The 12,569-nt window shown below is 56.3% G+C and overlaps 1 protein-coding gene across 1 annotated transcript in view; it reads left to right on the top strand.

Moving 5' to 3' along the window:
• Positions 1 to 12,569, top strand: part of ARVCF (ARVCF delta catenin family member) — a 121,727-nt gene that overhangs the window by 28,947 nt on the left and 80,211 nt on the right. Inside the window, exons 2-3 of the mRNA XM_044656593.1 lie at positions 8,317 to 8,475; positions 10,536 to 11,164. Of these exons, the coding sequence (XP_044512528.1) occupies positions 8,317 to 8,475; positions 10,536 to 11,164 (788 nt within the window). The remainder of the gene's footprint in view (positions 1 to 8,316; positions 8,476 to 10,535; positions 11,165 to 12,569) is intronic.

Here is a 12,569-nt window from a genome sequence, read left to right as displayed (position 1 = left end):
GTGCAGCATGGGGGGGCCATGAGAGGTGTCTGACGAGGCTGGGGGTGACATCGAGGAGTCGGGGGGGGGGCTGGGAAAGCCCCCAGCAGTGATGGGGAAGCCAGGAAGAGGGGAGAGCTGGGGGGGGGGGAGAACAAGCCCCCCCTGTAAGCGCATGTCCAGGCCTCAGCCGCGAGGCTCCAGGGAGGCTGCAGAGCAGGAGAGGGAGCTGCGGTGCTCCCTGGAGAACGCGGTGGTGGAGCGTCTGAGGGTCGCCTTGCTGCGGCGAGGGCCCGGCTGAGATGACGCGGCCTGAATCACGTGGCTCAGGTCTGTGACAGGCCTTCAGGAATGCCTGAATAGAAGCAGACGAGGGCAAAGGCAGGCAAGAACCCCTGGAACCGGGGTCTGGTGGTTAAATTTTCCCAGTGAGCAGGATCCGGTTGTTAAATCTTCAGCATGATCACAAACACCTCAGACACAAGTGCTCGTAGCCTCCTGGCGGTGGAGAGATGGAAGGAAGAGGGGAGCTGAGAGGGGCTGGCGGCTAGAGTGAGGTGGGAGGGGGACCCGAGGCCCCAGGAGAGGGGGCAGCCTTTGGGGGGGTAGAGGTGGCAGTGCCCGCTTCTCTGTGCCAAGGTTCGCCAAGGCAGGAAGGAGAGTCATTTGAGAACCGCAGCCCTCATTTCAGAAAGCTGTTAACCGAGGCAAGGAAAAGGGAAATGACTTGTCTAGGGTCACACACAGAGCAAGTAGGACAGGGAGGCTGGGGGCAGCCTGAGGCCTGGCAGGGGAAAGTGGGAGCCTGCTAATGACATAATCTGTTTCTAATCAGAGTGGAATGAGGTGTTTACACTTGAGGTTTTTGCTAATTTTCCAAATGCAAATAGGCTTGGTTCTGGCTCTCAGCTGAGAACATGGATGGGTTCCCGTGTGGCAGCCTGTTCAGAGGAGGGTGCTGGGGCGCAGTGCAAGAAGTCCAAGGAGCCAAGTTCTAATCCCACCGTGGCCATCCGATGGCAGTATGACCTTGGGCAAGTCTCTGGACTCATTTCCTCTGCTCTGAAAGAGGAAATGGGATTAGACACCTCCCAGCTCCTTTCTAAGCCTGGCATCTCAGAATCAATCTGTGCCTTTCTGGCCTCTGTCTTCCCATCTGTGCTGTGGGTGTATTGATACCCGGCCTCTCTCTGTCAGCCAGCCGTTGTGGAGAAGGTGCTCTGGGGGAAGTGTAGCATCTGCGCCTGCGTCCCTTCTCCCAAGCTTTATTCGAGGAGGGGCGACGTGGGCCGGGAGGCTGAACCCTGACCCAAAGAGCAGGGCCAACGCTGCTGGGCGCCCCTCTCTGGGCCTGGGACACGGGCACCAGCCTGCTACCCAGAACGTTCTTTTACCCTCCAGCACGGCCGGCCTTGAAGAACCGGGCTGGGGCCCTGCTAGGACCAGAGACTCAGACGGAGGAGCCCCGGCCCTCACCCACCTACAGCCACCTATCCTCAGTGGCTCCTTAGCGATGCTGGAGATTAAGGATTTCGCTGGCTGGGAAGGCTCCCCTGGACACAGAAAGGCGCTTGTTTACTGCTCTCTAACTTCATCAGCACGCACTTATTAGGCACTTACTGTGTACCAGCCCTGAGGGGGGGTGGGGCAGGATACAGAGAAACAGCTGCAGCATCCTCTCCCTGCCGCCCAGGGCACCCATGGTCTGACCCAGAACCCCCCTGGGAAATTAGCCCAGGCAGAGGAAGGGGAACCCAGGGGGAGGGTCTAATGGTGGGGAAGGGCCAGAATTCGTGGGAGGAGACAGGGAACCCCAGGAGGATGGTCCAATGGCGAGGCTGAAGCTTAAAGGGGCTGAGAATCTGAGAAAGTCAAGCCCAGAGGACACCACCACCACCACCCCGCCAGGGGGCCTGAGCTCAGACTCCCGTGGGGAAGGGAACAGTTAGAGAATCCTGAGAACGTGGACTGGTAGAGGAGCCTTAGAATGGCATCTCCAAGCTAGGAGGAACTCTAGAACAGGGGGTGTCAGAGCTTAGAACCTACAACGTCAGGGCTGGGAGGGGGCTAGAAGAGGGTGTCAGGGCTTGGGGGAGCCTAGAACTGGCCCTTTGGAGGGTCATTGGATGGTCCGGGGCACAGTTGCCCCTAGTGCCCACCTCTACTTTGGCCCCTAACCCTCCAGGACAGTCCATCCAGCCTGTCCTACCTTGGGCAGGGCAGCAGATGTGAGGCGTCCTTTAACTGGAACATTCAGGTGCTTCTGGAGGGCCGTCATAAATCAGCCTCAGCTGTGTAAACCAGGCTTTATTGGGATGATTAAAGGCCTTCATTGGGAGGATTCTGGGGATTTCTGTTGTTTTCTGCTCTCTGGGCCCAACCAGAGGTCCTCTGGGGGACTGCAAAGGGGCGTATTTTATTTCCACCGTCGGTAAAATGAGAAAGAATGTCATCCTGGGGCCTCTGGGGGCCCAGGGCAGGCAAGGGCCGTGCCTCAGGCCCTCCCTGTCCCGGCTGACCCGCTAGGGCTAAGGCAGCCACCCTAAGGCCCCCAGGTCTATGGGGGGAGCCCCCCAAGTCTGGCTGGTTTCCTGAACTTCACAGGGAATAATGATTCACCATAGTGAGTAGGGACAAAGTTCTTGGGACTTTGTCACCGCAGGCCTCACCCTGCTGGCCCTCCATCTGCCTCTGGGCAAGAGAGGTTACCAGCTGGGTCCTGGGATCGAGGGACTTTGTCTGGAAGAGACCTTGCTGTGAACCTCTAGGGCAACCCTCTTCTTACAGAGAAAACTGAGGCCCGGAGAGGAGAGGGGAAAGAGTTGGTCCAGGGTCCCACAGATATAATTGTACCCGCTCGCATTTCTATGGGACCTGCTTTGTGCCAGGGACTAGGCTAAGCACTTCACAATTACTCTCTCATTGAATCCTTACAGCAATCTGGGGGAGGTATTATTATCCCCCTTTTCCAGATGAGGAAGCTGAGGCAAACAGAAGTTTCTGAAACTCAAGCCTGAGGCAGGAACTCTAAATCTAGGACCCTGCTGGTGTCTGGGGTAGGATTTGAACTCGGGTCTCCCTGAATCCGAGTCCTATATACCACCGAGCTGACTCAGATTAAAGCTTACATCTAGGAGACAATTCTTGCCAAGGAGGCATATTCAGAAGCTCGAGAGGCGACGGGAGCATCTCATAGCACAGTGGTTGATGGAGGGAGAAAATTGTGATGTGGAAATCTCAAGATAGACTCCTGTAGATGTTGTGAGCCTGGGCAAGCCACTTAGCCGCTGCCTGCCTCAGTTTCCATATCTGTAAAATGGGGATAATAATATTTCCATTTCCCAGGGTCAGATCCCTTATTCTCTGCAAAGCAAACCTCAAAGGGATGTCAATGTGCTGGCCGTTTGTATCACTGTTACTAAAAGGGAGGCAAAGTCTTCCACTGGAATCCCTTCCCAACGTGACCTCCCAGTGACCACCCTCCGCCAGCCTTCCTTCGAGCCCAAGAAAAGCAAAGCCAGCTGCCCCAGCTCTTGGGCTGAGGGCGTGTTCAGTGCCACTCTGAGACACAGCTCTTATGTGTCACCTGGCCTCGGGCACCATCTTAGGCTTTGGCTTCCATTGGATTCCACTGCCTTAACGGGTTGTTGTCCTCTCTAGCGCTGCTCTCTTCCATTCACTGCTTTCCTGGTTAATGGAGGGATCCAGGCAGAGGTGGACACCCATTTGTCAGAAACATTGTCAGGCGGATTCTGGCCCAGATACAGGGCAGATTCCGTGGTCTCCGAGGTCCCTTCCAGCCTCTGGGATTGTGGGTGTGAAGCCTTGGCCGGCAGGGGCACTGCCACTGAGGTGAGAGTAACTAGAGACGCCTGTCATTGAGCCCCGAGCCTTTCTGGGGCCATCCGGGCAGAAAATAGCCCAGCCCAGGGGCCTCTGGGGAAAGAGGGCTGCATCTGCCTGATGCGGTCATCCTCCCAGATTAGGGGCACACCTGTGGGGAAGCCGGCCCTTCACCTCCTGCCCTGGCACCAAGAAAAGACCCAGGGTTCCACCCAGGCTACTCTCCCCGCCTCGTTTAGTTTCATTAAGCTTATCCGTCTGTCTGTTGTCTCTGCCTATCTATCCACCCATCTGACTGCATCGAAGCTGACCTTTTGTGTTCATTTATCTGTCTGTCCATCTCTCTACCCACCTCTCTGTTCATCTGTCCATCCAGCTGGCTATTAACACATCTCTCTGCCCATCCATCTCTCAGTATCTTTATCTTCCTGGCAATCCATCTACCCACCTCTCTGTTCGTCTGTCCATCTCTTATCTAGCCTTGTCTCTTCATTTATCTCTCTGTGTGCTCTCCAACTCTCTGTCCGTCCCTTTATCCATCTCTCTCCCTGCCTGTCTATCTGTCTGTCTCTTGTCTATCCATCTATCTATCCATGTATGTCTCTATATCTGTTTCTATCCATCTACACTTCCATCTGTCATCTCTCTACCTGTCTGTCTCTCTGTCCATCTATCCATCCATCCATCCATCCATCCATCCATGTATCTCTATATCCGTCCATCTACATTTCCATCTATCCATCCATCTCTTCATTTATCTCTCTGTGTGCTATCCAACTCTAGCCATCCATTTATCCATCTCTCTCCCTACCTGTCTGTCTATCTCTCTGTCCATCCATCCCATCCGTCCATGTATCTATATCTGCTTCTATCCATCTACACTTCCATCTGTCATCTCTCTACCTGTCTGTATCTCTCTGTCCGTCCATCCATCCATCCATGTATCTCTCTATATCTATATCTGTCCATCTACATTTCCATTTATCCATCCAACTATCTATTTATCTCTCTGTGTGCTCTCCAACTATCTATCCATCCATTTATCCATCTCTCTACCTACCTGTCTGTCTGTCTGTCTATCCATCCATCCATCCATCCATGTATCTATCTGTTTCTATCCATCTACACTTCCATCTGTCATCTCTCTACCTGTCTGTCTATCTCTCTGTCTATCCATCCATCCGTCCGTCCATGTATCTATATCTGCTTCTATCCATCTACACTTCCATCTGTCATCTCTCTACCTGTCTGTATCTCTCTGTCCATCCATCCATCCATCCATCCATGTATCTCTCTATATCTATATCTGTCCATCTACATTTCCATCTATCCATCTCTTCATTTATCTCTCTGTGTGCTATCCAACTTTAGCCATCCATTTATCCATCTCTCTCCCTACCTGTCTGTCTGTCTATCCATCTATCCAACCATGTCTCTATATCTGTTTCTATCCATCTACACTTCCATCTGTCATCTCTCTACCTGTCTCTGTCTCTCTCTCTATCCATCCATCTACATTTCCATTTATCCATCCAACTATCTCTTCATTTATCTATCTTCACTCACCTGCCTGCCCATCTGTCTCTGTCTGTCCACCCAATATCTAAGGGGCTCTTGGTCTCTATCAATACATCTGTCTGTCTGGAAGGGATCTTTAGTCCAACCCCTCTCATTTTACAGGTGACCTGAATAGGTGAAATGATTTGCTCAAGGTTGCCTGACCAGTTAGTAGCAGCCACAATTTGAACGCGGGGCCCATGACTACAAGTTCAGGGATTGCCAATTTGGTGTGGTTGGTAATGCCATTGAAAGCTCTATTTGGAAAGGTGGAGGGGACAGCTGGGTGGCTCAGTAGATTGAGAGGCAGGCCTGGAGACGGGAGGTCCTAGGTTCAAATCCAGCCTCAGATACTTCCCAGCTGTGTGACCCTGGGCAAGTCACTTGACCCCCATTGCCCACCTTACCACTCTTCCACCAAGGAGCCAATACACAGAAGTTAAGGGTTAAAAAAAAATGGAAAGGTGGAGTGGCCAGAATGTGGAAGGTCAGAGCTCAGCTGGAGTCTCATATCCGGTCCCGAGTGCCCCACTTTAGGAAGGATGTGGGGAAACTTGAGTGTGTTGGGGAGAGGGTGGGCGGGAGAGCAGGGAGCGTGCCATATGGGGGTCACTCTGCAGGCACTGAATCACAGGAGCCGAGTTGGAGGATTTGAAGAGCTGCTTCATGGAAGGGCATGAACCTTTTTCTGCCCTTTGGAGTCAAGCCGAAGGTGTAAATGCTTCTGGAGCGTGGGAGCTGTCCCAAAGGGGAAGGACGGGGCTTGCTCCTTCTAGGGGCCGAGGATGGACATCTGTCCCCGGGAGGTGAGGGGCCAGGGCCAGAGAGAAGGCAGGACCCTGGCCCTGGGACCTTCGGCTGCCCCACCCTCAGCGGCTTGCTCAGCCCTGGACCAGTTGGAGAGGAGATATTGGGGGAGAGGCAGGTGCCCAGGGTGGATCCCTGATGGACTGTCCAGGGCCGGCCATTCCCTTCCTCAGAGTGCCAGGAGCCTCGGGGCCGGGGTGGACAGAGAGAGGTTAGTCTTTATAGCAAACCAGCCTATGATCCAGAGTGAGCCATCTTGCCTGTGTGTCCTTCCGTCTTCCGGGGCTGGTCCTGCAAGGGGATGGGTCAGATGCTGATGAATTCTCTCCTGGAAGCCTTTCATCTCCTGCAGGGACCGAGGGCAGCCTGGTCTGCCCTCCTGGTTCACATCAACCCGTCTGTTTGCCATTTTGTGTCTGTCGTGTGCGTATTTACACCCTGGAAGCCCTCTAAAGCCAGACGACGTTTCATTTTTGCTTGTGTGTTCCCAGCATTTAGGATAGAGCTTGGCATACAGTAGGTGCTTAATGAATGCTCATTGCTTAGAAGAAGCCTGATAGCTCAGTGAGTAGTGTGCCAGGCTTGGAGACAGGAGGTCCTGGTTCAAGTCTGGCAACAGACACTTCCCAGCTGCATGATCTTGGACAAGTCCCTTAACCTACTCGCTAGGCCCTTTCCACTTGTCTGTCTGGGGATTGATACATAGTATGGACTCATAGACAGAAGATAAGGGTTCTGGGGGAAAAAAGATCCTAGACTGACAGACAGGCCCCAGGCTCCATGCTCTGTCCTGGAGGGATGGGAAAAGAGAGGGAGCCAAGGCTTCCCTCAGGAGCTCGCCTTCCGTGGGAGAGGGCTCAGCGCTCCTGGCCAGGGCTGGGCACCAGACCCTAGCAGAGACACGGATGAGCTGGCCTGGGGTCCAGAGCGTGGAGAGGGGACTGGAGGGCCTTGAGTGGGCTTGAGCCTCTGCAGGAGAGGTTCTTCAGCCTAGAGACAAGGGGCCTCCAGGGATTTAGCCTCCATGTTTAAGGATTGTTGGCCTCCAGGGACTTGGCCGCCATGTTTAAGGATTGTTGGCCTCCAGGGACTTGGCCGCCATGTTTAAGGATTGTTGGCCTCCAGGGACTTGGCCACCATGTTTTAAGGATTGTTGGCCTCCAGGGACTTGGCCGCCATGTTTAAGGATTGTTGGCCTCCAGGGACTTGGCCGCCATGTTTAAGAATTGTTGGCCTCCAGGGACTTGGCCGCCATGTTTAAGGATTGTTGGCCTCCAGGGACTTGGTCGCCATGTTTAAGTGGCTGCCCTGCAGAGGACGGATCGGTCCGGTTCTCCTTGGCCCCAGAGGGCAGAACCAGGAGCTGTGGGGGCCAGAGGTCAGGAACACCCGCCTCACGGGCAGGGCTATCTCCTGGTTGAACTCCCAGTAACAGGCGGGGTGATGTCGAGGCCAGGGAGCAGGCCTGGCCAAGTCCTGGGGACAACTGACTGCATTTCCTTCAGCCAGTGTGAGCACCTGGTGTAGACCAGTCAGGCGGGCGCAGAGATGAAGCACCCCGAGGAGTGCAGTGCATATCCCATCGGGAGACGTTGGACTCAACCAGTCAATCACGTAGCAAACAATTATTAAGCGCCTACTGTGGGCCGGGCATTTCCCGACATCCTGGGGAGCCAAAGCTGCCGTCGAGGAGCCCGTCCCGTTCCACCAGGGCAGACGAGGCTTACGTCCCTGGGGTTAGGCTCTTCCTGCAGTGTAGATGGAAACCGAGGGCGAGGGGGAGGGACGCAAGGAGACGCCTGCAGGACGGGCACACAGGAGGGGCTTCATCAGATGGATTGCGGGCACTCAGCAGGCATCTGTCCTGCATAAGGAAGGGCAGGACGCCCGGCGCCTCGCAAGAGCTTAATAGTTGGAGTAGTTACGCAAGTAAAACAAACAGGAGTAATTATACGAACGTGTTTGTTGAGCGACTGACCGCTGGTAGCCCGCACGGAGGGGACGAGGGTGGGAGAGGCAGGAAGGAGCGCCCGCTGCGGACGGGCCAGAGGTGAGGAGGAGCCGCCCCGGCTCCTGGCCCAGGCTCGTGCGTGGAGCCGCAGCGTCTGAGCCCTCCCTTCTCGGTCCTAGGAGCAGAGTCCGGGCAACCAGACGTCCCTGGCCATGATGCAGGAGCCGCAGGAGATGGTGGAGGAGACGGTGACGGTGGAGGAGGACCCGGGGACGCCCACATCCCATGTGTCCATCGTCACGTCCGAGGATGGCACCACCAGGAGGACGGAGACCAAGGTGAGAGGCCGGCCCGACGGGCAGGACTGCCCTGGGGGGAGGGGAGGGGAGGGGTCTGGTCCTGCCCTGGAGGCTTGCTTTCAGACCCCGAGTGACCTGGTCTAGGTGCGTCCTCTCTGGGCCTCAGTTTCCCTCTTTGTAACAGGAGGGAGGGGCCTCCCTGGCCTCCAAAGGCCGTTCCAGGTTAGCACCTCCCATGAGAGGGAGGCCTGGGCTTGTACCACAGGGGAGCCCCCGCCAGACGGGACCCAGAGGGAAGCGGGAGCCCAAATGGGCCGTACATTTGGCTCGAAAGCCCGCCCGGCGCCATCTCTTTCCCACACATTCCCGGCCTTTGTCCCTCCTGCACGCCAGCCAGACCGGCCTTCTCCTGCCCCGGCGCTGGCATCAGCCTCCAGGCCTTCCCTTGGCTATCTCAGAAGCCCCAGATTCCTTCTAGCCTTGGGTCTAGCGCCATCTTGGGCTCCCCGACTCCGCTTTGGGATCGACGGTGTTTTTATTCCGGCTTCTCTTCCCTGCGGCCCTGGCCTAGAGCTCTGGCTGGACGGGCTGGTACCTGCCACTGGACCCATCGGTGGCCTCAGCATGGTTCTCTGGCCTGAAGGGCAGGGCCTGGCGCTTCTCTTCAGGCCCGAATCCTCGTCCCCAGGCCCACATTTGTGGAATGGGTGGGAGCTCTTGGGGGAGCCCCAGAGGCCAGACTGGAACCCAGGACCTCCCGTCCCCAGGCCTGGCTCTCCATCCCGGAGCCCCAGTTTGTCTAAAGATGGAGGCACAGAGGCAGCTCTCGAGGCCAGCGCAGGCAGCCCCAAGCTGTTCTCAGCCATTAGTCGAGAGCTGAATGTCTCGGGCTCGAAGTGTCTGCCGGCCCTGGATCTGGGGGAAGCGGAGACCCCCGAAACCAGGGAATGAGCTCCCCAGCCCCCAGGGGTCCCCGTCAGGCAGGACAAGGGGACTAGAGCTGCCAAGACGAACCCGAGAGGCCGTCCGGTCCTATCCCTGCAGTTTATCTAAGGGGGAGCCGGACTCTGGGGCCGGAGCATCGACGTGCCGGGCCCTGCGAGAGCCATAAAAGGCCCAAATGGAGGGGAGGCGAGAACCCGGGCATGGATCCTACAGATAAACTTAATATGGAGCCGGAGGGAGGGGATTCCCAAGCCCTTGGTGCTGGCTGCAGGCAGAAGCCATGGAAGTCTCCCGGACGAGGCGGCTCTTAACCTGAATCCTAGGAGAAGCCAAGGATCCCAGGACATGGAGGGTGGGAGGAAAAGCGCAAAGGCCTGGAGGTGGGAAATGAAGGGTCCTGCAGACCCCCTCGATTCTGGCCTCATTTCTTTGTTTGACTGTGGAGGGAATAGAGGCCTGAGGTGGGAGAGGGCAGAATAGAGACTCTGAGAGGCTCCCTCATATTCGGTAGCCTGGGTCATTACTGTTTGTCGAATGACTAGTAGAGCCCCGTCTGCCTTTAGAGCAGCTTCCCCCCTCTGGGCCTAGGCCCCCGTCCTGTTAGCATGTGCATGTTTGCTGAGCCAGGGGTGACAAACTGGGGACTTCCACTCCAGCCCTGGGTCTGCCTGCCCACCCAGCCCTGCCCCGGGGCCCCGTTAGATGAGAATGAAGGACCCCTGGGAGAGGGCCCTCCCATGCTGTGCCAGGTGGGCTCACAGAAGCTCTTTTGAATCCTGCCTCTTCCACCTCTCTGTGTGACCTTGGGCTAGTCACTGTACCTCAGGCTTTGTTTTTCTCATCTCATCATCGTGGCCCTCTTTTGTCAGAGGTGAGGGCCTGGGGGAGCAGAATACGGTGTAGGCAGTCGCGGTGCCTGGTAGTGCTTCTCTTGGTTCTAGGGAGGTCTCCCCTGGCACCTGGGGTTGATGTTTGGGGGGCTCCCCTGATGTCTGGGCTTGGGGTTTAGGTGAGGGGCTTCCTCAGCATCTGGGGTTGGGGTTCGGGTGGTGGGGGCACGTGTCGAAGGAGCCGAGGCCGCTAAGCCGCTTGGGCATCGGTCCTCAGACCGAGGGGATGCTGAGCTCGGCTGATGGGGGGCTTCTGCCTTGCAGGTCACTAAGATGGTGAAGACGGTGACCACGAGGACCGTGCGCCAGGTGCCCCTGGGCCCCGATGGGCTGCCGGTGCTGGACGGCTCGTCCCCGCTGGGCAGCTACACGGACTCCATGGACCGGCGCTACCTGAAGAATGGCGAGCGCTTCCTGCCGCCCCAGGCCTCGTCCACTCTGAGCCGGGCCTACACCAGCTACGGGGAGGGCCCTGATGGGCCCTACCGCTCCTTCCACGCCCACGATGCAGGCAGCGGGGGCTACGGGGGCACCGAGCTCCCCGACGGCTACGGCAGCCTATCCCGCGGCATCGGCTACCGGCCCCGCTATGCCTACGTTCCCGGGAATGGCTACCGGCCGGACGAGGGCAGCTACACCCTGCCCAGCCGGAGGGAGGCCTACGGACCGCCCAGCGCCCAGCCCCAGGTGCCCGCTGGGGTTGGTGGCCCGGACCTTGCCGGGGGTGGCCGCTCCCAGCCCGAGCGGTTCCAGCCCGAGCCCTATGGGCTCGAGGACGACAACAGGAGCCTGGGGGTGGATGACGAAGGTTACGAGCTGGACCCGGACTACTCTACCGTGAACCGGCGGCTGCCTGCAGGGGTCCCCGAGAGAGGCCGGCCTCACAAGGCCAGGTAACGGATGAGCTCCCTCCCCCGGAGGCTGCCCCCTCTTGGGGAGGCCTCAGAGTGGGTCCTGGGCTTCCAGCTTCTGGTCAGTTGGTCAGCAAGCATTTGTTTAAACCCTTATTCTCTGGCTTAGAAACAACGGTAAGACAGAAGGGTAAAGGCTAGGCAAACAAGGTTAAGTGACTTGTCCAGGGTCACACAGCTGGGACGTGTCTGAGGCCAAATGTGAACCCAGGACCTCCCAATTCCAGGCCTCGTGCTTTACGCACTGTGCCACTCACTTTTTTTTTTAAACCCTTAACTTCTGTGTATTGTCTCATAGGTGGAAGATTGGTAAGGGTGGGCAATGGGGGTCAAGTGACTTGCCCAGGGTCACACAGCTGGGAAGTGTCTGAGGCTGGGTTTGAACCTAGGACCTCCCGTCTCTAGGCCTGACTCTCAATCCACTGAGCTACCCAGCTGCCCCTGCCACTCACTTTTTAACTAAGAGTCTTAGCAAATGTCCAAAGAAAGACCACCAAGTCCTCAGATCTCAGAATTTGAGGCGAAATGACCAGAATCCCAATAGCTAAGATTGATATAATATCCTAAAGATTACAATATTCTGTTTATAACCCAGTGTAGGCCTTCGTTCTCTCCTGTAGTCCTTATGACAACTCTGAAAGGAAGGTGCTATTATTATCCTCATTTTACAGATGAGGACACTGAGGCAGATGGGTTAAGTGACTTGACCAAAGTTATAGCCCTCGTAAAAGGCAGGATTTGCACTCAGGTTTTTCTGAAGGCCCAGCTCTCTGTAAAACTGTAGGAAAACCATTGAGCCCAACCCCCACTTTCTTCTCAGTTACCTAATGCCTCACAGCAACCCAGGGATAGAGGTCATACAAGATTTACTGCACCCATTTACTTACATACAAGATACTCACCCATTTTACAGTTGAGGAAACTGAGGCTGGGAAAGGTTATTCATCTTGTCCAAAGTCACACAATTAGCATGTGTCAGAGGTCAGATTCAAATCTAGGTCCCATAAAGGACAGAAGCAGAGCCAGGATTCCTCATGAATCCCAACAGGAAGGATTTGCATTTCTGGGAGGTCTCTGGAGCCAGTGGCTGCCAGGCCCTCTGCCCTACCGTGGGAGATCATGGGAGTTCTTGGGTCTTTGGCTTGGAAGTGCCCCTGGGCAAGTGGCCTGATGGGTATTTTGTCGTCTGGTCTAAAGGTCATGACACAGCCACTTCTCCCCAGCCTTTGAGATGTAAGAAAGGGAGAGGCATAGGAGCTGGGACCTGCTACCCTCCCAAGGGGCTTGGGATCATCAGCTTAGGCCTATGCCTGGCTGAGGACCCTCAACCTTGGCCACCACCATGGGGGCAAGGCCCTGGTCTGGAACCTCAGTGGGGCCGGCTCCC

Source organism: Gracilinanus agilis, chromosome 1, assembly GCF_016433145.1.
Source record: "Gracilinanus agilis isolate LMUSP501 chromosome 1, AgileGrace, whole genome shotgun sequence".
Taxonomy (NCBI): Eukaryota; Metazoa; Chordata; class Mammalia; order Didelphimorphia; family Didelphidae; genus Gracilinanus; species Gracilinanus agilis.
This window is presented reverse-complemented; position numbering and strand designations above follow the sequence as displayed.